At 41.6% G+C, this 27,937-nt stretch overlaps 3 protein-coding genes across 4 annotated transcripts in view; 2 read left to right on the top strand and 1 right to left on the bottom strand.

The window, feature by feature from the left end:
- Positions 1–17,632, top strand: part of xpo4 (exportin 4) — a 56,826-nt gene extending 39,194 nt beyond the window's left edge. The window contains exons 9-24 of the mRNA XM_051403580.1: positions 290–464; positions 1,000–1,176; positions 1,503–1,645; positions 1,959–2,104; positions 3,385–3,562; positions 7,885–8,044; positions 8,226–8,395; positions 8,819–8,993; positions 10,996–11,202; positions 11,538–11,624; positions 12,396–12,576; positions 12,706–12,827; positions 12,960–13,090; positions 13,581–13,698; positions 14,241–14,333; positions 15,922–17,632. Coding sequence (XP_051259540.1) covers positions 290–464; positions 1,000–1,176; positions 1,503–1,645; positions 1,959–2,104; positions 3,385–3,562; positions 7,885–8,044; positions 8,226–8,395; positions 8,819–8,993; positions 10,996–11,202; positions 11,538–11,624; positions 12,396–12,576; positions 12,706–12,827; positions 12,960–13,090; positions 13,581–13,698; positions 14,241–14,333; positions 15,922–16,119 — 2,461 coding nt within the window. The 3' untranslated portion in view covers positions 16,120–17,632. The remainder of the gene's footprint in view (positions 1–289; positions 465–999; positions 1,177–1,502; positions 1,646–1,958; positions 2,105–3,384; positions 3,563–7,884; positions 8,045–8,225; positions 8,396–8,818; positions 8,994–10,995; positions 11,203–11,537; positions 11,625–12,395; positions 12,577–12,705; positions 12,828–12,959; positions 13,091–13,580; positions 13,699–14,240; positions 14,334–15,921) is intronic.
- A 543-nt stretch (positions 17,633–18,175) lies between these two features.
- On the top strand, positions 18,176–24,274 carry eef1akmt1 (EEF1A lysine methyltransferase 1). 2 transcript variants are annotated; one of them, XM_051403655.1, is made up of 5 exons: positions 18,176–18,252; positions 19,694–19,907; positions 21,609–21,691; positions 22,157–22,446; positions 22,965–24,274. In XM_051403655.1, exons 1-5 carry the CDS (start codon positions 18,188–18,190, stop codon positions 23,096–23,098), a joined length of 786 nt encoding a protein of 261 aa, XP_051259615.1. In that variant the 5' UTR covers positions 18,176–18,187; the 3' UTR covers positions 23,099–24,274. The 2 variants fall into 2 exon arrangements, with proteins under 2 accessions (XP_051259615.1, XP_051259616.1); XM_051403656.1 differs by lacking the exon at positions 18,176–18,252 and adding an exon at positions 18,272–18,381.
- On the bottom strand, positions 24,078–27,932 carry il17d (interleukin 17d). The gene is made up of 2 exons (XM_051403671.1): positions 26,812–27,932; positions 24,078–25,589 (listed from the first exon to the last, which is right to left on the bottom strand). Exons 1-2 carry the CDS (start codon positions 27,120–27,122, stop codon positions 25,265–25,267), a joined length of 636 nt encoding a protein of 211 aa, XP_051259631.1. The 5' UTR covers positions 27,123–27,932; the 3' UTR covers positions 24,078–25,264.
- Positions 27,933–27,937: the final 5 nt, after the last annotated feature.

The following is a 27,937-nucleotide window of genomic DNA, read 5'->3' as shown; positions in this document are numbered from 1 at the left end:
GGAAAGAAGCAGTTTAGACTTTCTTAACCTCTTCTGTCGAGAGAAGGAAATTGAGTTTTACCACAGAACGTAATGCTGGTGGCAGATGGATCCTAAAATTCACATGGCATCGGCACTGTTTTACTACATTTGTCTGGCTTTAAGCTCTCACCCTGATGACCCTCCCAACAGCTTTAATCATTTTACATAAAGTATTACATTAAGTATTTTGACCTCTGTTTATTTATATCAGGAGCAGGAATCAGTCAGATCTTATCTTTAGATCACATTTTATTATCTGCATTCCCAGGATTGAGATCGAGGACTCAGAGGCGGTAGGCATCTCCAATATCATCTCCAATCTGATCACCATGTTCCCCCGAAGCATTTTAACAGCACTGCCCAGCGATCTCTTCACCTCCTTCATCAACTGCCTCACGCTGCTCACATGCTCGTTCGGACGAAGTGCCGCCCTTGAGGAGGTGGTGAGTAATAACGCCTTCATCTGCCTCTCAAAAATCAGATCATGTTTCTTTAAATTCTGTCACACCGTTTCTTATGTTAAGGTAGATCTTGGGGAACAAATCTAGAAGTGTTTGATTTGAAGTTTTTGGAACTGGATCACGAGCCCTGAGATGTTGTTAAATACTGTAATATGTGGAGTCTCAGGAATATCTGTCATATTTGAGGCTGCATTTTTAACATTTGTAGTGTCTAACCATCCTTGCCTTCTGATCAGATAAAATTAGATTTTCTAAATCAGTGGTTCCCAACCTTTTTGGCTTGTGATACTTTAAATGTTGGTCACTGGTTGCAATTAATCACAGATTGTGAAAAGTTTAACAAGAGAGTGATTGTCTTTGTTTAATGTTCTACAAACTTTTGGCACTCCAGTCAATGTATACGGCTGTGACAGAACATAAACTGTGCAATCCCACACACTGTCGATCACTTACGCATAGTACAAGGTTTCGAAGGCCAAATCTTTGGAAATAAATAGCTCTTTCTGTCCTTGGTCAGCTGGATAAGGATGACATGGTTTACATGGAGGCCTATGACAAGCTGCTGGAGTCATGGCTGACACTCGTCCAGGATGAAGAGCATTTTCCTCGCGGCTGCTTTGTTCAGCCGGCAATACAGGTCTTCAACTCATACATCCAGTGTCACTTGGCTGCTCCTGACGGCACCCGGAACCTGGTGAGGCTCTGTCCTTATTTCACTTCTCATCAATGATAGACACAGTGTGTTCAGCTGAGGGAAGGCAGCAGACTCTAAACATTTAGAAACTGTGTTTAAGTATAGAAGTGAAGAACTCATTCATTCATTTCAGCCTATCATATAGTACTGGATGTGCTCATATGTAATAGGGCATATTTATGCATTCTTTATTTTGCTGTTTCAGAGTACAGGTAGAACATGGAAGTGTGTTTTCAGATTTCTGCATCAGTGTGAACATGGTCATCATCACTCTCTATCCTCTTCTTCCTCACACGTTAACTAACTTTTTCTTTCCCATCCCTCAGTCAGTGAATGGCATATCGTCTCATGAAGAGGAAGAGATTAATGAGCTGCAGGAAGACGACAGAGAGATGTTCTCTGACCAGCTGTCCAGCATTGGCATGCTGGGACGTGTGGCCGCTGACCACTGTATCCCCCTGCTCACAAGGTAAACACAAAAAACGTTTCAAGTACTTCATGTCTTGTCCTGCTGTTAACTCTCCATCAGACTGTGAAAGCAGACTTGTTTTCACCATTTTTGTATCCATACTATAAAAATACATGGGAAGATGGAACAGTTGTTATGTGGCAAAGCTTAATTATTCTCAGTATGTTTGACTTTTTGTAAAAAATCTATACAAGTTTACACTTTATTATAAATGCATTGGAGATTTTGGGTGATGTTGGCTGTGTTGGATTTAAAAAGGTAGCAGAAACTGTGTTTGTGTTCCTTTGTTGACATTGTTTTTATCATCCTGCAGCCTGCTGGAGGACCGAGTGACTCGGCTGCACGGTCAACTCCAGAGAACCCAGCAGCATCTCATGGCCTCATCTGACCCCGGATCAGTGGACCGCAAAGTCCTGGACGATCTCTATGAGGACATCCACTGGCTCATACTGGTCTCAGGTCAGCAGCAGGACATTAAACTGTGTTTGTTTATGTCTTTTGCTTTTACAGTTACATTTTGGGGTTTGGAACACAAGAGGAGTTGAGACAGAACACAAGCCAATCATTTTTGAGGAAGACATAGCTGTTTTCCTGCTGATGTTCCCTTTTACTATTTATGATTACACACCTGTCTGTGTACTCAATATTTTGTTGTTCATGAGTAGTTCATTTCTTCACACTCACTACATGGATTAGATGCGACATTTATTAGCGTAGTCTTGTGGATAAGAGTGCAATACTTTTCAAATATGTGTTTGTGTTCATTGAAAGGGGGATTCACTTTCCACAAAGCTTCACATTTTAAAAACAAATGCCCACATAGTACTGAAGGCACTTCGAAAAGTTAATAGGGTGTTCTAATATACTAGAATATGGCTGTTTTTATAGTGTTCACAAATGACTTTTCCAGTGTAGTATATTCCACTTAACTGACTTTATTTGTGAACAAGACAGAAGAACGGAACTCCACCCAGTCCTGTGGGTTTTTGTTATTGAAATATTGTCTGAATCGGCATCATTAAAGGAGTGCACAGCAGTTTTGCAGATTCCCCACCATTAACTTACTATTTAGGCTGGGTAGGCCACTCTACCAGAAGAAGCCGCCTTTAAAGATGAAATCTTTTTTTTTTTTCCTTATTTTATTACATTTTTTGAAATGTTGGGTTTATATGGTGGAGCACATTAAAATCACAGAAACAGGAACATTTGTGCGGTTAAAACAAATTTTACAAGCTTGTTGTTGAGTCGCACCTGTTCATGTTGACAGGGCCAATAATGTGATACAAAGTTGAGAACTAACGATTAATTTCAGCATCAGTGAATCTGACAAGTGAAAAAAGTGCAAAATGTGCATCACAATCTTCCAGAGCCCATTCGACATATTGCATTGTGTGACAATTGCTTTGTTTTGGCTGGCCAACTAAAACCCAAAGATATTCAATTTACTATCACACAAGACTAAGTAAAGCGACAAATATTCATAAATGAGACAGTGGAAACAAGATTTCTTTTACTTTTTCTGCATATAACATTATTTGATTATGGAAATTATTTTTTTAATTTATTTTTGTTAATCAATCAATTAATCAACTAAACATTCAGCTCTATATAGTGTTATACATATTTTATTCATTTTCTCTTTTTAAAAAATGTTATACTTAAAGGTTTTGGAACAATCTAAAATCAACAAAGTGAACAGCCTGTAACGAATCATTGGCATCTGTCTGTGCTTTCCCCAGGGTATTTACTAGCAGACGACCCTCAGGGCGAAACCCCGTTGATCCCCTCAGAGGTGATGGAGTTTTCCATCAAACACTCGACAGAAGTGGACATCAACACGACGCTGCAGATCCTAGGGTCACCCGGGGAGAAAGCCTCGTCCATACCGGGCTGCAACCGCACAGACTCAGTCATCAGGTACCGTTTCTGTTGTGTTAAAGGATGGTATAACGTTTTGAAATGATTATTTTGTGTAGCGCTTACATTGCTTGGACATTTTTTTGATGCTGCTGAAGAATAAGAATGTCTGCTTAGGAATTCAGTGCTTTATTTCTAAGATGTGCTAAGAATTGTTTTGTCCTCTGACTACCAAACACTTTGGTATTGATGACTCTAACCAGGTACCTCAGAGAGTAGATACATTTAAATATAAAATAAATATAAACTAGTTAATTGTTTGACAATTATAAGCAAATGGATTTCAAATATTTAGTGTCCTATAGAAACCCCAAATTTCTAAAGCCTTCTTTTAGTTGAGGTCAAGGCTTTTATTTTTTCATTTTTTGCCATTAAAAGACACATGAGCAAGGACTTAAATGATTTGAGTGGTACTACAATTTTCTTTTCTGGTTTTTGGGGGATCTTTCTGATAACCAGTGGTTCATGAGCTTGTAAGCAATTTGTTTATCCTTGAATGCTTCATAGGAACTGAGACTACTGATAAGTTGTCAGACATAACACTTACTGGCATCTGGGTTTGAGAATTGGAAGGTCGAGAGCTTCAATCTCCAAACTAACCAAGAAAATATGTGTAGTTAGGGTGAAAGAGGAATTTGAGCCACGCTCTGACATACAGTAGCTGCTTTTCCATCATCATCATAAGACTGTGGGTGAACTGTGAAGGTCTTAGGTTTGAATTTGTGTAACAGAAGGAATGTTAAGCAAAGCATCTGTGAAAAACGGTATGCAGCACAGGTTTTAAATGTATTTTTGACCCTGCACAATAAGGCTGATTTAAGGACCAGAGGCGGATAGATGGTTGTATTGGAAGAGATGACGTTTCTTTGTGTCCAGCAGCCCTTGGATGTTGTGACAGACCATCTCAATTTACCAGCCAGACCCCCATAAAACTCGCCCAGAATAGACTTCCTCACTGTCCGAGGATAGTTGGACTTGTAAATGTTGTTACAATTATTGTCCTATAAAGCAGAAGGTGGGTTGGTTCCTTCATACTCACACTGTCTGATGGTGCAACTAGTAAAACACAATAACCAAAAGACCCTCTCGCTGGGATTTTAAAGGCCAACTTGCAATGCATTTAACTCTGGATGACAAACTCAAAGCATACACACACAATAAAACATAGCTTAATAAAACTGTCACTGCTATAACATGGACTCACTTAACACACAAACTGTGTAAGGATGAGGTTCAGATTCCTAAACTGAGCCTCGTACCATAAGAAGATGGTCCAACCTCACAGGCACCAAAAGTGGATTTGGGCACTCTTCATGAACTCGTAAAGCCAAACATTTAAAGTAGAACTGTTGGTTGGACAAAAAAAGCAATTTGGTGATGTTAGCTTGGCTCCTTGGAAAACTTTATATATGTATTTTCTTCGGCTTTTATTGCATTTAATCAATAGTGACTTGACTGGAGAGGGTTGAGGGAGGGGTGGATGACACGCAGCAGGGGGCCACGGGTCGGACTCGAGCCCTGGGCTCGAAGGCTGATCTCTTAGACATATAACTTTAGAAGAATATTCAAGTTAAAAAGTCTTTAACATGTTATTTTAACATTGTTAACCAGTTCTAGTTGAGAGCTGCTTCTTCACTCTTACTCTGTGCTGCTTGCCACAGTATTGTAGTCGCAGTGCACTCTGCTGGATGCACTTCGTGGTGGTCGTCGTGGTGACAACACATTACTGCAAGTATTTTTTTTCAGCATTATATACCTTTTTAAAAAAAACTGTTTTCATATCAGTGCATATCAGATAACATATACACGGATATCAATATGTCTGCGACACCCCACCACTGCCCGCCATTATGATAAACAAGAAAAACCTTCAGCTTGGAATCAGACTATCAACACAGATCTCTTTGTTGAAGGCCATGCGGCCAAAACGTTAGCAAAGTTTTCTGACATTGCCAAAATAAATTGGTTTAATGGAGATTAGTCAACTCTTTCCTGGAAATCTGGCGTGTGGGGTGTTCATCCTGGGTTCAACACTGGAACTGAAGACTTTTTAGCACAACACACAAAATACTAGGAAGGCTCATCTTCTCTAAGATCTATCTATCAACACAGTTTCTGTTATCAGCACTGAAATTGACATTTGCGGTTGCTGCTGCGTTTTAAAAATCATGTCATTTTCCACTGTAACACAGCTCAAAATGACAATGCATCTGCAGGGCGGTCGAAAGAGTCAAAACTATTGAACGGTTGTTTCCCCAAGGGCTGAGATTTCAAAACAAATTTCCAGGCAGCACTTTCTAAGTGCCCAGAAATGTGTGTTTATGATTGTGGCACTTTATTTAAAACACAAGCTCTGTTGGTGCTGCATTGCATTCTGGTCTGTTTCTGCTACTGTAGGGATTAGAAATAGTTGTCAACACACACTGGGTGTTTCACAATGGATTTCTCCCTGTGTGGTTGTTGAATATCAGTACAAAATGATCAGTACTCTAAAAGTGCACCAAGATATAATGAAATGGACTCAGGGATGAAAAGTGTATCTATCTGCTGTTATCAAATGGGGTTTATTTTTAAACAGTTCATTGTGCAGCCCGACAGTGTGCGACTGTGATGTTAGAAATGGTTCAGGGCACTGGGCACTGGATGCTCATCTGTTTGACGGCGTATGTGTGTATGCAGGCCTGTGCGCATACAGATAATCACAGTGACGACAATAGATAGTCACAGCAGCCAGTGACATTGTTTGTTGAAGGTCATTGAGCCCCTGTGTTTTCTAGATTGTTCATTATGTAGGGGTGTGTGTGTGTGTGTGTGTGTGTGTGTGTGTGTGTGTGTGTGTGTGTGTGTGTGTGTGTGTGTGTGTGTGTGTGTGTGTGTGTGTGTGTGTGTGTGTGTGTGTGTGTGTGTGTGTGTGTGTGTGTGTGTGTGTGTGTGTGTGTGTGTGTGTGTGTGTGTGTGTGTGTGTGTGTGTGTGTGTGTTAGGGGGGATGACAGCAATGACAGAGGATTGCAGAGGCGACTGGCCGATGGCATCAGGTTTCCTAACAGTGAACAGACGACCCCAGCCCCGTAAATGTCAACGTGGTTTTGTTTTCTGCAAACAATGTGCAATGTCCTCGACTTAGGGGGGCGGACCATAAGCCGTTTAAACCCTTTGTCTCTATGTCCTTTATAAAGTGTGTGTGTGTGTGTGTGTGACTTTGAGGAGCCCACTCTTTAACACACACAAAGGGCATCAATATGATAGCTGTGCACTAAAGTTTGATAATTTTATTGTGGGGTTGGGTGACCTGAATCAATATCACAATTAACTGTCACATTTCCCTCTATAACAATAAATCAAACTATATCTTATAAATGACCTCTGCACAAGACTCCTCACTGTGCGCCTCTGATTAAATCTTTGTTCTATAGTATCTTGACTAGAAACCGATGTGTGTCTGCACAACCAGCGTGGCATCAAGCTCCTCTACGTTTGCACCTGCACCTTCAGCTGCAATTTATCTGGAGTTCCGATTTGAGACGTTTTATTTACCCAAGAATACCATGATTACATGGTATAGTAATAAAATAATGACAAAACAATGACACCCAGCAAGATGTGGGGTACAGTGTGAAAAGAAACCAAGAGAAGTGTTTTCTTTTAACTCACCAGATGGTTGCGTATGCTCACAATGCCTACAAGACATTTTAGAATTAATACTAAAGAAATACTTAAACAAAAAAAAAAAACTCTAAGGTTACTCATGAAAAGTTGATCTAATGTTAAAATTGTCGATCAAGCAGTGACATGGTTTATATAATAAACCATGTGTGCCTAATTTGTCATTTTGACACAAAAGTAGTCCCAAAACAGACGTGGGTGGGTGTCTACATGGGAGGATTATACAACTACACATTTGTCAGCCTGTAAATTTTTTGTGCTGACATCGGATGATCTGTGCTGACCCCTTGCAGTGGATGCAGAAACAATAAATATAGCTTTACTCTGTGTGCTTTGCGTTGTGACTGTTTCATATATTGTGATGTCAAAGTGATGTTCGCTCCTTGAATAAAAAAGCTGCTCACACCCAGCTCCTTTAATATTTTTGTGTCTCCTCTGAGTTCTTTATCTTGTCTTGACCTTGTTTGTATCATTTCATCTATTTCAGTTCATTTCTCTCCCATCCTTCCTTTTGACTCCCTGTTGTCATGCCTTCCTCTCGCTGTCTTATCTAACCTTTCATTTTTCCAGCTGTTTTGCTTCTCTGTCATGTCGTCTTCCCAGGTTTCCTCCTCCTATATTAAATCCAGCTGCTCTCTCTTGTATTTTTCTTTCACAGGTTGCTGTCAGCGGTGTTGCGTACGTCAGAGGTTGAGTCCCGGGCAACGAGAGCGAGCCTGACAGGGCTGCTGAGCCCACAGATGGGGAAGGACATTGTGTGGTTCCTCAGACGCTGGGCCAAGACGTACCTGCTGGTGGATGAGAAGCTCTACGAGCAGGTTCGAGGCTCTCTGCTCCTCTCATGTCCCACTATAGCTGACATATCTCTACATACATATAAAATATTTTCTTGTGCATCTTTAACACCACATCCCGTCAGCACTCCCTATATTGTTCCCCGTAATAGCAATAAACCAGATGTTTTTCCTCTGTCTCATCTTTTTTCCTGTCTTTCCTCAGATTAGCATCCCCCTTAGCACAGCGTTTGGTGCGGACACAGAGGGCGCCCAGTGGATTGTGGGATATCTTCTAGAGAAGGTGATCAACAACCTGTCTGTGTGGAGCTCGGAGGCTGAGCTGGCAAACGACACCGTGGAGCTGCTGGTGACGCTGGTAGAGAAGAGGGAGAGGTGAGGGGCTATTTCGATAATCAGTGAATTGTTTTGATTAATTTTTTTTATTAAAATGATCAACAATTGTCTGGTTCCAGTTATTCAAATGTGGATATGTTCTAATTCCCTTAGTCTTTCATGATTGTAAACTTAATATCTTCAGGTTTTGGATTGTTGGTCAGACTCAATGACTTTAGAAGATGTCACTTTGAGAAATTGTGGGTGGCATTTTTCACCATTTTATGGACCAAAAAGATTGATCCAGAGGCAGAGGGACTCTAACTTTTATGTATGACAGGCGACAGAAATACACTATATGATCTGAGGCCTCCGGGTTAAGATCATCTATAAGCGCAGATGTTCCTGCAGATTACTGGGCGTTACATCAGCTCCTACCACAGCACATACTCTGACACTCTGCCTCCCTCTCTGTCTGTTCAGGGCGAACATTGTGGTGCAGTGTGAGAGCTGGTGGAACCTGGCGAAGCAGTTTGCGAGCCGCAGCCCACCCCTCCACCTACTGTCCAGCTCCGTGCAGAGGACTCTGATGAAAGCTCTGGTGCTGGGAGGCTTCGCACACATGGACTCTGACACCAAACAGCAATACTGGGCTGAGGTAATGTACAGTGAAAAATAATAGCCAACATGATTAGTTGATTAGACGATGGCCAGAAATTCAATCTACAACAGCCTTCTAGTTCCAGCTTTTCAAATGTGAGAATTTATTGCTTTTCTTGAGTGTATGTCCATTAGCCAGTCATACTGATGCAGTTTGGAGACGTCAGCTTGAGCTCCATGAAATTATGATTGTTGGTTTTCACTTATTTATGACATTTAGCAGATCAAGCAATTAATCACAAAAGTAATCAACAGAATAATTAATACTAAAAAGAATTGTTAGTTGCATCTCTACACTGGTTTGTTTTGTACATATTGTTTCATCATTACAGAGGTATCAATTAGTTTAAGAAATGATTGATTAATTATGATTAATTTATCAATATTGCCATATAACAGGCCCATAATAAATAAATATATACATAAAATGATTAATGTAAATAATAGACTGTATTTACTTAAAATCTATGCCACTCTCTCTTCCAGTCTAAAATATCTAATACAGAGAAATATCTCCCAAAAATAGAAAAATTAGAAATGACTCTGACGAGCACAAGGAGGACACATCATGGGAGAAAAAAAACAGAGTAATTAAATTCTGTGTGTTAGCAGCTCTTTAGGGAATGGAGACCCACCACACCTACTCAGCAGCTGAAAGATTCTGGCAGATGACCTATTAAATCCTATAAATAGAACCGAAGAATAACAAGAAAAAAAAATATCCAGCTTGAGTTTTGTAGCTGTGTTGAATATTATTCTAATTTACTCCAACTTGGGACTTGGGCAATGGGTTGTAAACAAATCTCCAGGTCAGTTAAACTGGCGAACAGTAAAGTGATCACCTAAACTGTGTGTGTTTAAATGTCACAGTTTACAGAACAGTTCTTTGGTCTGCCGTACCTGCCATAGCTGTGCAATGAGAGATTATTACCAATATTTCAGGTGCACTCACTTTCAGGTGTGCATGCAGATAGTGTGTGTAGAAGTGTTTTAGATGATCTGGATCGTTCACTTCTTCTCACTGCTCCTTGTCGTGCATCGTTGGATTATATATTTATTGTAGCAATGTTCCTACATCTTTGTACTGAACTAAATGACTAAAATTTGAAAGTAAGACGCTTGTTGTAATGAACTAAAATGTTCCTTTTGAACACCCAACAGCCAAAGTGTTTAACTACCTGTTTCACATCTGATTAATGAATAAAATAACTGATTATTTCTGCAGTTTTTTTTACATTTAATCTCCACCCATCATGAGCTTTGCACAAAAACTGGTCTCTAGATCTCTGCGGACTCCAGTCTGATCTGGGGAGGAGGAGGAGGAGTGATGGATGTAGTCGATAATATTCCCCCGTCGAGTCTTCCTCCCATGTGTATAACGTGATCCTTTTTGTGATCCTGCAGGCCTTTGTCTTAATAGGCTGACAGTAGTAAATGGGGGTGCAAAGCCACAATGACTCCAGAGTAATTATGTGGGGGGTGGACGAGTGAGACAGCAGCTGTTGGCTCCTGCAGCTGCTTTGTCTGAACTTGGATGGCTCTGTAGGAGGAAGAAAAGGAGGGATGGACCCCGCAACTGATCACTCTTGTTACATCTCTACATTCCTCCTCTTTGCTTACATGCACCAAGAAATGACTTTTATCCTATATGCTCAAGTAACTCAGATTTAGATGCAAGTTAGCCCAGAGATCATAGGCTGCCACTTATGTAAGTATTAAAAACTGATCATGTCATTTCAGTCCTGCCAGAAAAGCTTAAAAGTGCACGGTAGTTAATAAAACATTAAATGTAACATTAAACAAACTTTAAATTTGTTAATTAGCTGCACAAGTGAAGATACCACTGAGAGTTCTACTGGGTACCTCAACATGTTTGAATGGGGTGGTTAATATACAGTTTGTCCCATCTGAATACATTGTTCAGACATTTGTCAAGGCAACAGTTGATTTGTAAGTTAACCTAAGACTCCCTGTTTCTCTCTGTCCACATGTCCATCCAGGTGCTCCACCCTCTGCAGCAACGTTTCCTCAACCTCATCAACCAGGAGAACTTTGCTCAGATCAGCCAGGAGGAAGCCGTCAAACAGGAAATCGTGGCTACGTTAGAGGCGCTGTGCGGCATCGCAGAGGCGACACAGATCGACAACGTGGCCTCGCTCTTCTCTTTCCTCATGGACTTCCTGTCCAGCTGCATCGGCCTCATGGAGGTAAGAGCGGGTTGGGAAGGAGTCAGTATGTTTTTGTTCCTGTGTAGCTTAGGGTTAGGCAACAAGTCTGACAGTGTTGGAGGTTGACTCCAGTTAGATCCTCACATGTGAAATCAGTGGTTCTGTAAAGCACCCTGGGTTGAAGATAAAATGGTACGGGTTATTTACAAAGACTGATCTGATTTTATACAGAGCATTTAACTCTAAAATTAAACCAACAAACTCTCTTTACAGTTCACCTATGTTCATTTATGATGAAAGATTCTGCATCAGTATCTTAATGACATTAACATCTCATCTGACCATTGACTTCTGTTGTTGTTGTTGTTGCTCAGGTCTACAGCAACACGCCAGAGACAATCAACCTCATCATCGAGGTTTTTGTGGAAGTGGCTCACAAGCAGATCTGTTACCTGGGAGAGGTGAGTGACCCATCTTACATGTACTTGTACTGTTTTACCTGCAGATAAAGTTTAAAATATTTTGCAAGTAATAAGTTGCTACTTTCCATAGCAGCCGGTACTCTACAGATGAGTGTATGTACAAGACAAAAGCTGCCATGAAGGATTTTCACCATATGTTGTTCTTTATAATTGTGATTCAGCATCTTTTTGTCTCTCATCAGTAGCAGCGTCATATTTATCAACAGATATTCATCAGCAGATATTTATCAGTCAACTCATGTTTGACTTTGGCTGAATATGATTGTAATTAATGAAACATTTGCTCAGCAGAACTGTAATCTGCTTGTACATTATACAAACATTGTGGGTGGTTTTGCATTCTCACATTTTACATGATTAACATGAACCTCAGATCTTTTTCTCTTTCTTTTTCTGCTGTCTGGCCACAAGTTTGTTTAAAGATAAAGGCACAGTTTTCCTATTGTAGGTCCTCATTGATGGTAGAGAAAAAGACACAGAAAAGGAAAGCAGGGGCTGTGAGATGCACCTAGACCAAACTAATTTAAAAGTTTGTATCAGACTAAGGATAACATAAAGATGATTGACTTTCATCAGTTCTCAGGGGATATATTTCAGTGCAGCTGTGGTAGGAAACACACCGTCTACGTTGACATACGATTCTACAGAAGTAAAAAACAAACTAATTTCATGAGGACTCTTTGTGGCTTCACGTCCTTGCAGCTGTATTTGATGTTAACCGTCTCCACTGCCTCTTCCCTCCTCATCCAGACTAAGTCCATGAAGCTGTATGAGGCGTGTCTAACGCTGCTGCAGGTCTACTCCAAAAACAACCAGAGCAGGAAGCGAAGTGACGCCACAGCTGAGGAGGACCAGTACCAGGACCTGCTGCTCATCATGGAGCTGCTCACAAACCTGCTCTCCAAAGAGTTCATCGACTTCAGCGACACCGGTGAGCTGGCTGATGTTTCTGTCTTTAAATGTCAGTTCAGAGCTGAAATCCACAGACAGTTACAGTAGAAGACTTCTCCTTTGTCTTGTTCATGTTGTTTCAGATTATTTTTTTTAATGTGTGTTCTAGACGAAGTGTTTCGAAACCAAGACCAGGGAACGCCGGCGTCCAATCGGACGGTATCGGCAGCAGATGTGGTTCTCTATGGAGTCAACATTGTTCTTCCACTCATGTCTCAGGACCTGCTCAAGGTGAGGCTACACAGCAGGGATGGTTTTTAATGTTTAATATAGATCCAGGCTAGACATTTCCTCATCAAACGAGATCTGTTTCGATGACATGTTCTGCGAGTTTGTGCTGATCTTGTCCTCGTTGTTTTCCAGTTTCCCTCTCTGTGTAACCAGTACTACAAGCTCATCACCTTCATCTGTGAGATCTTTCCAGAAAAGATCCCACAGCTGCCCGAAGACCTCTTCAAAAGCCTCATGTTCTCCCTCGAGCTGGGAATGACCTCGTATCCTCCCACTGCCTATGTCTGTGTGTGTGCGCGTCTGTGTGTGTGCGCGTCTGTGTGTGTGCGCGTCTGTCTGTGTGCGCGTCTGTGTGTGTGCGCGTCTGTCTGTGTGCGCGTCTGTCTGTGTGCGTGTGTGTGTGTGGGTAGTATCAGTTTATGCTTGTGCACATTCACTAAGGCCAATTGATAATCCTGTTTAGTAGATTTTTTAATTTTTAGTATTGACCAAAGTGTGCCCTTACTACAGATTATTGAAAACAGATGCTCGCTCAGAGAAGTATGAACTCAAATTTTTCAGTGTCCAATTTAAACCATAATTTTTCCAATTTAGTTACTCTACTGCTGCTTGTTAGGATAATTTACTAGTTTTCTAGTCATCAGTGTTTGATTTGTTTCCTCTTGCTTCCATCCGGTGCAGCTGCACAAGTTCCCCTGGACCGGGAAAAATCAGATTGTTCTGTAGTTTCTGCTCCTTAACGTCTGTGTTCAGGATGAGTTCAGAGATTAGCCAGCTGTGTTTGGAGGCTTTGTCTCCTCTGGCTGAGCAGTGCGCTAAGAACCAGGAGAAGGACACACCCCTCTTCATCGCTACCCGTCACTTCCTCAAGGTATTTATCACACACCTGGCTGGGTTGCTTTTTCACCTCAATAAAATACGTAAATGTGATAACTTGATGATGGTTTTAAAGAAACAAGGTGTGGGGTGCACAGTCGCTCACCTGGTAGGCTTATGGGATACGTCCTTATCACAGTGGTCTGGGTTTGATTCCAACTCGCCTCCTCTGCTTCCCACTTTCTGGTCTATCCTTATCTGTCCTATCAAAATAAAGGCATAAAAGCCCAAAAAATATTTTAGGATGTGGATGAGGATTTTTTTTACCTTGGGACAGAGTTAAGCTAACCGTTTTCCCCTGTTCCTAGTCTTTGTGCTAAGCCAAATAATTTCCCCCTGGGATTATTAAAGTATTTCTGATTCTGATTCTGAAGCTATGCTAACCAGCTGCTGACTGCAGCTTTATATTTAGCTAGGAAGCTACATGCTGTTGGACTTTAGGATCCATAATATTGTAGAACTCATTTGGATGTAGACTTTTGCTTTATGATAATGTTTTCTTCTTTACACCGTGTCCTCCTTCATCTGTGCCTCCAGTTGGTGTTTGACATGCTGGTCCTGCAAAAACACAACACAGAGATGACGGTGGCAGCAGGGGAAGCTCTTTACACACTTGTGTGCCTGCACCAGGTGAGTAAATGGCTTACAACACCTGTACGCACCAGGATGCTCCAGTGGTTGAACCTGGTAATATCCAGGAGAAAGGCTGGATCAGCTGTGGTTGACAATAAAGACAAATCTAATGCCAATAATAATAATAATAATAATAATAATAATGGATCTTCTTGCTTTATAAAATGACCTGAAGGCTTTTAAGATGACTGATCTGAGACCTGTCCACTTCATTAACAACAGTGGTGACACTTCTAGCAGTAACATTGCTTTGCTGGCTTACCCACCTGTTAAGACAACCAAATGTAAACATCTTCAAATAGATTATGAAACACAGATAGTTTGATCAAATAATAAGTTCATTTGAGATTTAAACAGCTTGTTTCTCCAGAATATTTTGCATGTAATTATATTTAAGTATGTAAGTATAAATAAGCACTATTATAAGTGAGGTCCAGTCTGCTGGTCCCAGCAGCGGGCAGAGATTTTGTGAATTACACCAAAAGCCCTCTAGTGGGCACTCTGCGTCATAGCACATAACTCAGCTTCCAGTACCACAGTACAGAACTTACTGAGCCAAAGATGTAACACATAATGGTATATGTTCATAAAATTCAGTTTTTCTGTAATGTGAACTGACCAAAAAATTAATATAAGTAAAATTATAAATCAATAATAATTAAGCCAATAATTAAAACCAAATAATTTAAATAAAGTAAAATATACAGTATCACATTTATTTTCAGTTTTAAGCTTTACTCTTCTCCTCACTTTATTTCAAGCCATTTTTGTTTCAGTAAACTTTATGCATTTATTATTTTTGATGGTGAATTGTTGTGTTTACATACGTTGTATCCATTGAGGAGTCTAGTGTGGTGTTTTGACCCAATACATTGTCTCTTCTATCAGTGAGTATTAAACAGCACATTCAATAATACAACGTTTGAGAACAATATCAGCATGAATACAAATATCAACACATAATATTAACAATAAATAATAAACCTTTTATTGGGCGTTTGATCCCTTTTTTAGGAGGTCAACAGTGAGGGAATGAAAATGAGGGGAGAATGTTTTTAAGGACCCCTCACATTTTATTATTTTATTATTACTGAATTGTGCCCACAGTGTGTACAGATCAGGACATTGTACAGCTACAGTGCTCTCTAGTGGTCAAATAATGTCATTGACACACTTTTTATACTGAAACTCATTAGCAGATGATGCTGCAGGTTTTCACAGGGTCTTAAAAGTGTATATCCAATAATCTGAGTTTTAGGCCTTTTAAATGTCTTAAATATTTGACAGGTCTTTAAAATGGACTGGATTAATGAAGTTAACGCTACTTGTATAAAGTTGCAAATTTTTCACTCTCTTTAAAACATTTTTGGGAAAAAATTGTGTTGATCACACTGAAAACTACAAAACTGACAATACTGAATACAATAATAGGTGTAAATGTAAAATAGGTCTTCAGTTGCATTCATGATGGTCTGAAAAAGTCTCAAATTGAACCTGCAGAAACCTGCAGAAACCCTGTGTTGGCTCTCCTGTTAGGTGTCTTTATTTGAACCTAAGTTGATGGTCTGCTTGTCCTCTCTGTCAGGCGGAGTACTCTGAGCTAGTGGAGACTCTGCTCTCCTCGCAGAGAGACGCCGTCATCTACCAGCGGCTGGCCGACGCCTTCAACAAGCTGACGGCCAGCAGCACGCCGCCCACAATGGACCGCAAGCAGAAGGTGGCCTTCCTCAAGAGCCTGGAGGAGTTTGTGGCAAACGTGGGCGGCCTGCTCTGCGTGAAATAACCACTGGAAACTGACTCCGCCTCGAATCATCGTTTTGAAAAGCAGCCAATCGAAGACCCCCCCCCCCCCCCACCCCACCCCTGAGAACTATGGGTAGAAGAGACAGCACGAAGCCTTGGAGGAACTCTCTGTCTCTCTACCTGCTGGGGAATCCATCTCACGCGTGAATGTTTACCCCCCTTTTCACCTCTGAGGATTTCTTTTTTGTTTTTGTTTTCCTCCCCACCCGTTGCACCTCCGGGCCCGCCCCCTTTAGCAAGATTGACAGACTTGATGACGATGATGTGGTAACCATGGAGACAGAACTGCAGAGCAGACGGACTCAATCGGAGGATCCTGCCCTATTGACTGAAACGACGGAGCACTGACCATCATGACGACAAGAGGTGGAGCAGCAACGGTGTTCCACCTCCTCCTTCCTCCACCGACTCATGTACCAGGAGGCTGCCAGAGCGCGCGCACACACACACACACACACACACACACACACACACAGTGACATTGAGGGTAAAGCCGGTTGCTGTTATTAAAAATTGGAGAAGTTTTTTTCCAGTGTGAGGTTTTGTAGTTGATGGTATTAGAGGGGCCATTTTAGTTTTAAGAATGCCATGGCGACCACCTCCTCCCCAATGCGCCCACACACACACACACACACACTTCATTTGAACAGTTTTCATTCCTACACACACGCACCCCAATCCTTCCCAGAGTGCCTTTGTTTTGTTGATTGTTCTGTGTGTGTATGTGTGATCATGTCATACATGAACTGACAACAAATAACGGCCGTGCTCGTCATTCACCAAGAATACAGCGGATGCACGCACGCTCAAAAAACTCACATGCACACACATGCAAAAATGTTGCCATGACAACAAAAGGTATGGCCAGCCTGGCTGCATTTAGGGTTGCTGATCCAAGCAGCACCGAAAACCAAAATCAGATTGTTTCACTAAAGGGTGGGTGTGTGTGTATATATATACACACACAGTAAATATGTTTCCAGATCAGAAACCGTGAGAAATGTTCAAAGATGATTCAAAAAATACATGACTGAAATGTTTTTATATGCCAGTAGATGGCAGGAAGAGTTGTATCAGTTCAACATTGTATGAATTCAGCTGATGAGGGAGCAACTTTCTCTGTGTTGACCTTTTGAGGTTTGATATTTTTTTCTCTATTTGGATTGTAGTATTTTGTTGCCCACCCTCCCCCCTCGCTCCGGACTGATGAAAGCCCAAGAAGGATCGCCTCTGAAAGTGGAGAAGATTAATTTCAGTAGTATTTTTCTACAGCAGCACATCCACCGTATCACACTTCAACACACACTGGATTGAAGCAGAGACTGTTTGAGTTGAAGGACAGCAATAACAAACCAAATAAAAAGGAGCAGAGCCACTTGTTGAAGCATTATGTTGGAGACAGACCCTCCTCGTTCAGAGCACTACCCTGGTTGTTGTAGAATGGCTGTTTTGTTAATGAAGTGTAAAAGTGTACATAAACTTATTGTATAAAATGTTGTGGCCTGTGCGGTTCCTTTCCATGTGTCCTGCCTGTTGTAGTAAACTTATTGATTTGACTTTTTATTACCAGTATTATTATTTTTAATGGCAGCTGTTGTGGAAGGCAAACAGGAATTTGGAGGTAAAATATCAACTGTCTTGCTGATGAAACGGATAATGGAGTTGCTGTGCTGTACTGACAGCTGTTTCTATTATTGTGTACACCCCATATATATATCAGTGAGCGCTGGCTACAAAACAAACACCCTTAAAACACTGAAAGTATAAAAGCTAACGGTAGCATTTATTGCAGGACTGCTTTACTTTCAGTCTAATACTGAAATGAACTTTAGCATTCAACTAAACCCACAGTCAGTCTTTATTTAATACATCTACTACATCCACCTCTAATTACATCAGTCTTCATTATCGACACCATTCAGGGTTAAGATGAACTCACCTGTCATTAATGAACATTGACTAAAGAAAGTGAGAGAGAGAGAGACTGTTTTGTCCCTCCTCCAGAGCCATACTTTCCACAATGACGTCATCAAGCTGCGACTACTCACATGTCCCCAGCAGCAGCAGCAGCAGCAGCAGCCGGGCGGCGCCCTCAGGAGCCGCTGGTGAACAGGTAATGTCTCTCCGCTGTCCCTCACTGTTCACTGTGTCAGATGTGTCGATGCTTCCTTCTTTGATTCAGCGACTGTCGCTAAAGGAGAGAGACTGCAGGCGACAGGGCCACTGTTTAACTCGTCACCAGGTTGAGAACTCGCTATTGCACTCATTAAGTTTTCTCATCATGTTGTCATGTTAGAGTCCAGAGTAATGGCAGAGAGGAGGTTGAACAGCTTTATCACTCCATAAATGAGAAGCTACTCTCCATGTTTTTAGGACTACAATGTTCTATAAGTCAGGCTTCACCCTGTGAAACCCAGAGAATAGAGAGAGAATAGAGAGAGAGAGAATAAAGAGAGAATAGAGAGAGAGAGAATAAAGAGAGAATAGAGAGAGAATAGAGAGAGAGAGAATAAAGAGAGAATAGAGAGAGAATAAAGAGAGAGAGAGAATAAAGAGGGGGAGGTCTGGTGTGGCTCACATTGTGAAAGACTAATCACACTTTTCATTACATTTTGCAAAACACTGCAGGTGGAAAGGGTTAAAACTGATATCAGTATCAAACTTGCCCAGCTCATTGAGCAGTTATTTCTGTATTTAAGGTTTACTGAATGTTTGAATGTGAAACTGAGACATTAACTAATGCGAACCGTTGGTCAAACCTACAGACACAAATAGTAATAATATAAAGTGAAGTAAAATCCAAAAGTTGTGAAATAAAGACCTAAATGTGTTTATTTGCTTTCCGGTAGTCTGAAAGAACACCATGTTCTGGAGGTGAAATAAACCAACGTTGACGAGTGCATGAACAAACGATGTTTGTGTGTAGTGTTTCAGAAATCACAGAAATCTCTGCTGCTGCAGACGTAGATGTTTTCTCTCCCTTTCAGAACTCTTTGAGAAGAGAACGCACACCAAAACAATGTCTCAGAAAGAAACACCTGCAGACACAGCTACAAAACCTGTATAACAGTGAAGAAATCAATGCATTTGTCCAATCCTTCTGACGTCCTTCGGTCTCTCTTGCAAAAGAGATCTCCATCCTAAAGACATTACCTGATTATTAATGATAAAAAGCAAGAACACGCGCACACACACACACACACACACAAAACAAAACTGTAGTGTCGGGTACAAGATTCGTTTTTTATTCCTCAGAAATATTTAAAATGTAATTACATGAAAAATGAACCGTGCACTGCTTGCTAAATATATAATGCGTCACTTGGAACATTTTTGTATAAATGATATTTTAGGGCTTGACAAAAATCAATATCACAATATTAGAATGCTTATTGATTCATGTGGCAAATGTACGAAATATCACATGTAAAATATCAAACTGAGGTTCAATGTTGTGCTCCTTTATAAAAAGAAACATTTCTTATGAACTAAATGTTTTCTTATTGTTTGCTTGGATTCATTAGAAAATATCAATAACAATGTTTTTCTTCTAGTTTCAGGTTTTTACCTCCTTCAAAAGAAAATTATTCCCGAAGGACAGCCACTCGTCCTCCGTCAGCCATGAGCGACAGCGACGACGACGTCCCCACACTGTCAGCTCACACTCTGGCCGCCCTGCAGGAGTTCTACAATGAGACCAAAACCGACCCGGCTCTCGTCACCACACCATCAGACCAGTTCGCTGTGGGAGCGCTGGAGGAGGACTGGGTGAGTTTACTGGATCAAGGTACAGGAGACAGACTCTGATCCTGCGTCACTGACACTGAGGATGAGTTTTACAAACTGCTGCAGCATCAGTGAGAGTGGAATCTGACTCTGCTTTAAAACGACTGATCGAATGACTTAATTTATTGGTTTTCCATAGGAATAACAGATAACAGAGATAGCAGGTATAACAGAGGAACAAAGAGAGAAAATAAACAGAGCTCTTAGTATGAGAAAAAGATGCAGATGGTCTGACTGGGATTATTTGTGAGATTGTCCTGAATATTTCCAACCAAAGCATACGCCGAGAGGAGCACGTCCAAAACGTATGAGTGCCGGTAGCTGGAGATCACAGACAGGATCAGCATCCTCGTACATTCTTGACAGTCTGACCTGAGGGAAGGGATAGTGCTGGAGAACCTTAAGTTGTACTGGGCCGTGCCTAGGAGGAGGAAATGGAGGAGGAATGAACCTGCCATGAACACTCATCCCATACATCATCTTCATTCACTGTAAATCCTCCTCCCATAGCGTTTTACTAGTGTGTGCAGTGAGACTTTATAGTGGGTAGAGGGGTCAAAAAGGGGTCGAATTAGGAAAAGCATAGTAAGTATTTTTAACGAAACTATGAACCTCTAAGTATCTAAAAAATGATGTTTGGGAAGATGAGAATATGTTATCAGTTAATAAGTCTTTGATTGTCTTGATACCACACACACACACACACACACACACACACACACACACACACAGGAAGAAAATGTTCCCATCTATTAAAAAAGGGAGAAATAATTTAATTTAATGCCAGTGGAAAAGGGAAAGAGGGGGTCTGACGGCCAACATATCTCCTGAATTGTAGCTCTACTCTGTTGTTGTACAGTTGAGGCGACAATATAAATAATATATAAATATATAAAGATAAATACCGATCAACTGCCACTGTTCTGGTTGCATAAAAGAGAAAACTGTTAGATTTAATGCATATGAAGGTGTGTTTATACTATGACAGTTGGAAGTTAAATGGCAGTATATGGAATCGTAACCGCTGTATCGTGATGGAAGAGGAAGAGAAGCTGTGTTCACATATTGATCTAATGTTTTAAAATATTTTTTGTTGGCTGTTTGTTATTTTAACTAAATGTTAAATGTTACACATTAATGATTGCAGTAATTATTAGTTGTGTGGATCCTTCAGAATACATTTTTGTTGGTTACTGTTCAACTGTAAATAGCCCTTACTGCGTAGCTACAGTAGAGCACTTCGGGGAATCCCTGGTTAATAAATGAGTCATAAAACAACAGAAAATAAATCACCAGCTGTTTTGATAGTTGATAAATAGTTTAGATGGTTTATGTAAAAATGGAAAGCTTCTGCATTGTGAAGATTGCTGCTTTTCTCTGTTTCATATTATTGAAAATGGAATTAGATATTTGTGTTTTTAGATCATCAGTTGAACAAAAGACATTTGACAGATTTTCAGTTTTCTGACTCTTCATTGACCACAAATCAACAAACTGATAATGAATGAGAGGATACAGAAAATATCCGATCAATAATTCATTGATCTATTGATCAGATTTAGTGTTGATAATGATAAGTTGTAAAAGTTAACTTGTGTGTGTGTGTGTGTGTGTGTGTGTGTGTGTGTGTGTGTGTGTGTGTGTGTGTGTGTGTGTGTGTGTGTGTGTGTTTCTGTCAACCAGCGGATGAGCCAGTTCTGGTACAGTGACGAAACAGCAGCTCAGTTAGCTGAGGAGGTCATACGTGAAGCAGGAGAGGGAGGCAGGTAAAAATACACACACACACACACACACAGTGAATGCAATGAATGAAGAAGTGGTTCTCAACCCCGGGGTCACAAGAGGAGAGATAATGAGAGAAAAAAAAAAAAACTATTTCTCTTCCAGATGTTCCTACAATTTCTAGACTTAAGAAAACCTTTTAGGGTGGAACTGGTTACAGCTGTGTGTGTGCAACTGATGACGAGGTGTTACAAATAAACACTGCTTCGTTTTAAGAGAGCTTAAGCCAATAAAGTGAAGGGAACCGCTGTTTTAGAGAACTTCAGAGTAATGTTCAAACCCCAGCCTGTCTTGTAGCTGCAGTGCATTCTGGTCTGCTCTCTGATCTTGTAGAAACGTCTCACTCTCAGTTTCTGAAGGACAGAGTGTGTGTTTGATCCCTTACACACAGGAACAGTCCACAGAGCAACACACCACAACCACAAGTTTAAGTGTCTCTCTGTTTGCAGGATAGCGTGTGTGAGTGCACCCAGTGTGTACCAGAAGTTGAAGCAGGGTGTGGTGGACGGCTCGGATCGGGTGTCCGCCGTCGTGTTGGAGTACGACCGCCGCTTCGCCACCTACGGCAACGACTTCATCTTCTACGACTACAACGAGCCGCTGTCCCTTGCGGCCAGCGTGGCTCCTCAGAGCTTCGACATCGTCCTCGCCGACCCGCCGTACCTGTCGGAGGAGTGTCTGAGCAAAGTGGCCCAAACCATCAAGTACCTGAGCAAAGGCAAAGTGCTGCTGTGCACAGGTGAGGGGGGGGGGGTAATATTGTCCTGAAGGTCCAGTGTGTAAGATCTGGTGGCATCTAGTGGTGTAGTTGCAGATCTCCTCTTCCAAGCACTAAAGAAAAACTATGGTGGCACCCCTATCTAGAGTTAGTGTTTGGTTTGTCCCTCTTGGGCTACTGTACAAACATGCGGTTTAACATGCAAACATGTGGTGTCTGTAGATAAAAACAGCTCATTCTAAGGTAATGAAAACATAACAACTCCTCTATTTGGATGATTATACACTAATGAAAACATACCAATGAATATTATATTTAATGACTGCCAATAGATCCTCACACACCTGCCAGCCAATCAGAAACAAGGGTTTTCTGTGCCCATGGTATAAAATACTGACGCGCTGATCTATGTATAGAATTTGTATGTGGTTGTATAATCTCAGTGTAGATGGTGCATTGCTGTCTTTTTTGTTCTCCTACACGTCGTGGCTAATATCACTAACGTCTGATCTGTGTGTCCGCTCTGTTCTGTTCTGCAGGAGCCATCATGGAGAAAATCGCCAAAGACCTTCTGGATGTAAAAATGTGCAGCTTCCTGCCAAAACACAACAGACAGTTGTCCAACGAGTTCCGCTGTTTCGTCAACTATCCGTCTCGCCTGCTGTCCTGCTGAGGAGCTGAAGATCGGTCTGATGAGCAGACTGATAGAGGCAGGACAGCTCACACCGACGTTCTCCAGCACAGCGCTCTACAGCTGTGGTCTCGTACTGTCGAGGAATGAAGGAATTCATTAAAGAAGAGGACCCCTCTTCTTCTTCTTCTTCTTCTTCTTCTTCTTCTTCAGGGCCCGTTTTAGTCAACTCTTTATAATTACAAGTGAATTTGAGTCTCATGAATCAAACACCGGCTGGTTTTCTACAAAAAACATTATTTAGGAAAACTAACTGATGTTCATTTTAGTTATTAGTGTCAGTTGGTACTTTTGGTCAAGCAAAAACAGGAAATAGTTTCAGCTTCTCCAGTGTGAGGTTCTTTCTGTTTTATATGGTTTTCAATTGAACATCTTTTGGGTTTTGGACTCTTGATTGGACCAACTGAGCAGCTTTGGTTTTTACAGTTTACAGACCTTTAATGATCTGTCGGTTCTTTTTATATCAGTTTTACTCATTGAGATCAGTGTACTCATCATGCAGAGCTGAATTAAATCCTGTGCTGTGTCAGCTTTGAGAGAGTATCCCCTGATGATGTCATGGTGAGGTCATCAGGAGGCTAGTGATTTTTAACACACTCCTACACAGTTTGAAAGACGTAGGCTCTCACCAGACACCAGGCTCTGACAAAAACATGCGGTCAAGTTGCATTATGGGAAATGTAGGATCCATTTTGTTTTTGGGATATCTTGGCCTAATCTGCTTTGATTTTGACCATTATTAAATGCCCTTTAAGTTCTAGAAACCACTCACTCTGCTGTTACTGGTTAGCAGCAAAGGAGAGTTTCAGTTTCATCGATGTTTTGATCTGCCGCGTCCTCGTTTGGAGACATACTGAAGGAGCAGTACGAGATGGAGTTCGCAGCATCACTACCAAGTTGAACAAACAAGAAATGGAGAGAGCTATCGAGAGTGACCAGGAGACAGAGCGAGCGAGCAAAGACATGAACAACTGAAACTTTAATGGTATTTAAAGAGATGCACAGCTCCTCTACCAGACGCCCAGAGTGGTGAAGAGTTCAGCCGGAGAATAAACACCTTCTTACATGTTTCAGTTGATTCTCGTCAGAGGCAGAGCAGCACCGACCGTTCAGTTGACAAGAAGAAAGATGGAAGAATAAATAAAAAAAGGGAAAATATTTTATGTAGCAGGTGTGTTTATTCTCTTAACTCTTTTACTTATGTGACGATGACAGCGGTTGAAACCACAGCTGTTATGTCTGTCCTGTATCCTGAAAATGCAAATGAGACTGAGGTGAGCTAACTTTATACAAACGAACCCAAAATAGAGCAAATACAGTCATTGGAATATTTCTTGTTGATGACAAGTTGCTGTTCAAATGTGTCAGAATAACAGTGACTGTAATGTCAGGGTTCTCCTGCTGATCAGAGCCACAACTTGCAATCAGTAGGTGGCAGCGCTGATCAGGTTATTGATAGTAATGAGGCATTTTATTCCACTGGTCGGTATTTGCTTTTTTCCAAAGGGTTGGTCCAGCCAAATGATATAGACATAAACATGTTCTGATGTATTTCTAGTGCTATGTGTCCATGGTTGTGGTGCTATTTGGCCAGGTGTTGAGAGTCCTGCCTCCACCCCGTCACAGTGTGAATCACAATCTGATTCTGTTTGTGTGGCTGAAATCTCTGATGAATTTCTCAAAATCTGAGCAGATAAAACCCAAACTATCTGCGTGGGTGGATCCAGAAGGTAAATTAAATGTGTTTTCTGTATCTTGGCTGAACCAACCCTTCAAATGTTAAAGTGTACTCAGAGTCCCATGTAGTCTTCTCTGGATCTGTAGGCCTGTCACAGTACAGCTGCAGATCCAGGTTTTGCTGCTTTGGCTTGTTGTATCCTTTTATAACTTCTTTATGAAGTCCAGGTCAGTTCCAGGTTCAGAACCAGAGGGCTCGTAAACAAGCCAGGCAACAAACGGTCCTCATTTGCTTCCAGATGCTGAAGATGAGTCTCCAGGAGCAACTTCATAATCCCAATCTTTAATGTGTTGTTTGGGGACAGTCACAGGGGATCATACTTCACAGTAGAACTAATCAGTGAGTAAAAGCTTAAACCAATAAAGGTGGATCAGGTGTAGAAACCTGTATCTGAGGCAGTCCTGCTCCCTTCATACCCTCTTTCCGGCAGAGACGAGCCGTCTTGCTTTGGGCTCTGCTCTCTCCAGGCTCTGGTTGCCAGTCTGGCCGTCCCGCTCCTTCTCCAGAAGTGGCACACAGGTGCACCCCACGGCGATGGAGACGTAGATCTCGGTGTATGAGTATCGGCCAGCGACGCAGGAGGAGCCGCTTCTCTTCAGGATCACAGAGGGAGCGTAGACCGGAGTGCTGCGGTACAGGTCGCTCTCCCCCCCGTACTGTCCCATCAGACAGCCCTTACACAGGCAGTAGGCCTCGGGGATGTAGCGTGGATACCGGCTCGGGTCGTATGAGATCCTGAAAAAGTGAATTCAACAATCAGAGTTTATATATATTTATAGATTGCTGCCTTCATTCAGTTGCTTCTGCTGACTTTCTGTATATATTATACAGATTTTCACTATTTCTTTAACTCTGTCCCTTCTGCTGTCACTGTGTTTTCCATAAATGAGGACATGAGGTGACTGACACGAGTCCTTTATCTTGCTCCTGCAGCAGTCAGTGTGTCATTTCAATCCAGAGGCACTGTACTTAAACAGAGCCGGAGGAGACTGTCTAACCCAGGAGAGACTGACTGTAGGTCAGTGTGTTTCACACCAAGGAGATTTTATCCCAGTGTCCCCCATCTGATCTTTAGATGTTACAGAAAGGGCATGAAACCCATATAGCCATACTTATTTATGGATGAATTATAGTGAAAATAAATGTAATAATTATACATTGAAATTTAATACATTAGAAAAACATTATTCCCCTTGTTGCTGGGACATTCACTTTTAGACTGCTGCTGTAGGTCATACAGCACAATGTGACACTAAAAAACTATTAAAGCTTTTTGATGACCTTGTTTAGATCTTTCCCTCAGCTGATATCGTAGATATAATCCAGTATTGCATTTGTATCTTCTGTAGACTTTTTGATGGCCTTTTATGTTTCTGTGGGTTATATAGGTTGGTAATTATAGTTACTTAGTAGATTGTTGTATCTTAAAATCATTTCTTTCTAGCGTACATCATATCTGGAATATACAATATACAGCACTACTGTATTTGTTATGAAAGAGCAACTCATAATAACATACTGTATATTTAAACATGCAATTTAGCACGATTTACGCCCACCTTGGTTACTGTTTTCAGGCTCAGTTATATGGGGTTATAAGATACTTTGATTTAGGAGGTCTGTGATTCATAAAGCTGATCTGATGAGGAGGCTTTAAAGCAAATCTTCAAAGCAATCTCACAGTTTTACAATAACCTTAACACTGTTATTAATAACACCATGTATGGATCCACCGCTGAACTTATAGAAAGAGTTCCATAACAAAATATCACAAGGTGAAAGCTTTGTTGAATGTTTGTCATTTAAATTGCCACATAGAATAATAATAAATGTAACATTTTGTAATAAAAACAATGATGGAGCTAGTTTGGAATGCAACCTAATGTACAGACGGAGATAAGAATGGAATTTTAAAAAAAGCTAAATATCATCCCTTTAGTGTTGCCCTTGCTCTCACCTGTAGGCCCAGGGGGAGATGCTGAGCAGGTTGACCGGGAGGCGGGTCTTGCTGTCGGTCCGGGAGCGCGCGGTGGTCGGGCAGCTCCGGTTGACTTTGTCCTGCGGCTCCAGCTGCAGGGCGTGGTGGAAAGCGCTCATCACTCCCACCGAGAGACGCCCGAACATCTGCTCCAAGATCTCCTCCGGTAGGTCCTGGCAAGCCCGGGTCCTGGTGGCCTTCTTTCGTACCCGGCCCGTCCCGGCCGCCCAGCCCAGCAGCAGCACGGCCAGGTGCAGGAGCAGGAGCAGGACGCGGATCCGACGCGGCATCACTGTGCGCTTCTCGGAAATGCGTATTTACTGATAAAGTGTTCTCTGCGCGGTGTCAACGCCTTCTCTGCCCTTTGCTTTCTTAAAATACGATTATCAGAGCGCAAGTGACCTTTATTACTGACACAACTTTTACTGTTAGCAGGTTATTTTCCTCCGTTATAATCCAGTGAAATGCTGGAGTCGTTGGAGAACCAGGCACACAGTCCACAGTCCTGGCTTGGAAACGCAGGGGCGCCGCCAGGGAAACTGCGGAAACATTTTGGCACAACACGTCCGCAGTGTCGCCAGGGGTAATAATTACCTTAGACTTAGAAATGATTACTGAGTTGGCACTTTTACACCTGCTGCTTTCTGTTAAAGAGGAGAAAACGCCACCAAGCGTGCTTTCCTCTAGTGGTGTGTGCGTAAAATCCAATGGGAGCGTTTGTGCGCGCAGGAACAGCGTGATCCACCATTCACAACCAGTTCAAATTAAACTGACTGACAGATAAACTCCCGGCTTCAACCGCGAGAAAAAAAGAGGCCAGCGTCCATGAGAGCAGCTCCTGATGGGAGTGGGAAGTCCAGACTGTTGGCTCTGCTGCTGGATCCTGGCTTCACACCAGAGTCTACTTCACTTCAAGATAAACTGGATCAGTTATGTCCAACCTCTTATGTCTGCTCTGGCTCCACAAAGCAACTATGAGGCCAAGGTCAAAGGACCACATATAGATACAAATGATATTTAACAGCTAAAAGTATATTTCTGTTTTGTTTTTCATCCAAAGACCCCCTTCCCCCTGTCATCGAGTATGATGTGCGTGGTGAATTTA

This window comes from Dicentrarchus labrax, unplaced genomic scaffold (assembly GCF_905237075.1).
Source record: "Dicentrarchus labrax unplaced genomic scaffold, dlabrax2021, whole genome shotgun sequence".
NCBI lineage: Eukaryota > Metazoa > Chordata > Actinopteri > Moronidae > Dicentrarchus > Dicentrarchus labrax.
This window is presented reverse-complemented; position numbering and strand designations above follow the sequence as displayed.

Coding starts and splice junctions, on each gene's coding strand:
- il17d (XM_051403671.1), bottom strand. CDS start 27,122: ATGCCGCGTCGGATCCGCGTCCTGCTCCTGCTCCTGCACCTGGCCGTG. Junction 25,590..26,811: donor ATCTCCCCCTGGGCCTACAG/GTGAGAGCAAGG, acceptor TCACTTTTTCAG/GATCTCATACGACCCGAGCC.
- eef1akmt1 (XM_051403655.1), top strand. CDS start 18,188: ATGTCCCCAGCAGCAGCAGCAGCAGCAGCAGCCGGGCGGCGCCCTCAG. Junction 18,253..19,693: donor CAGGAGCCGCTGGTGAACAG/GTAATGTCTCTC, acceptor TTTTTCTTCTAG/TTTCAGGTTTTTACCTCCTT. Junction 21,692..22,156: donor GAAGCAGGAGAGGGAGGCAG/GTAAAAATACAC, acceptor CTCTGTTTGCAG/GATAGCGTGTGTGAGTGCAC.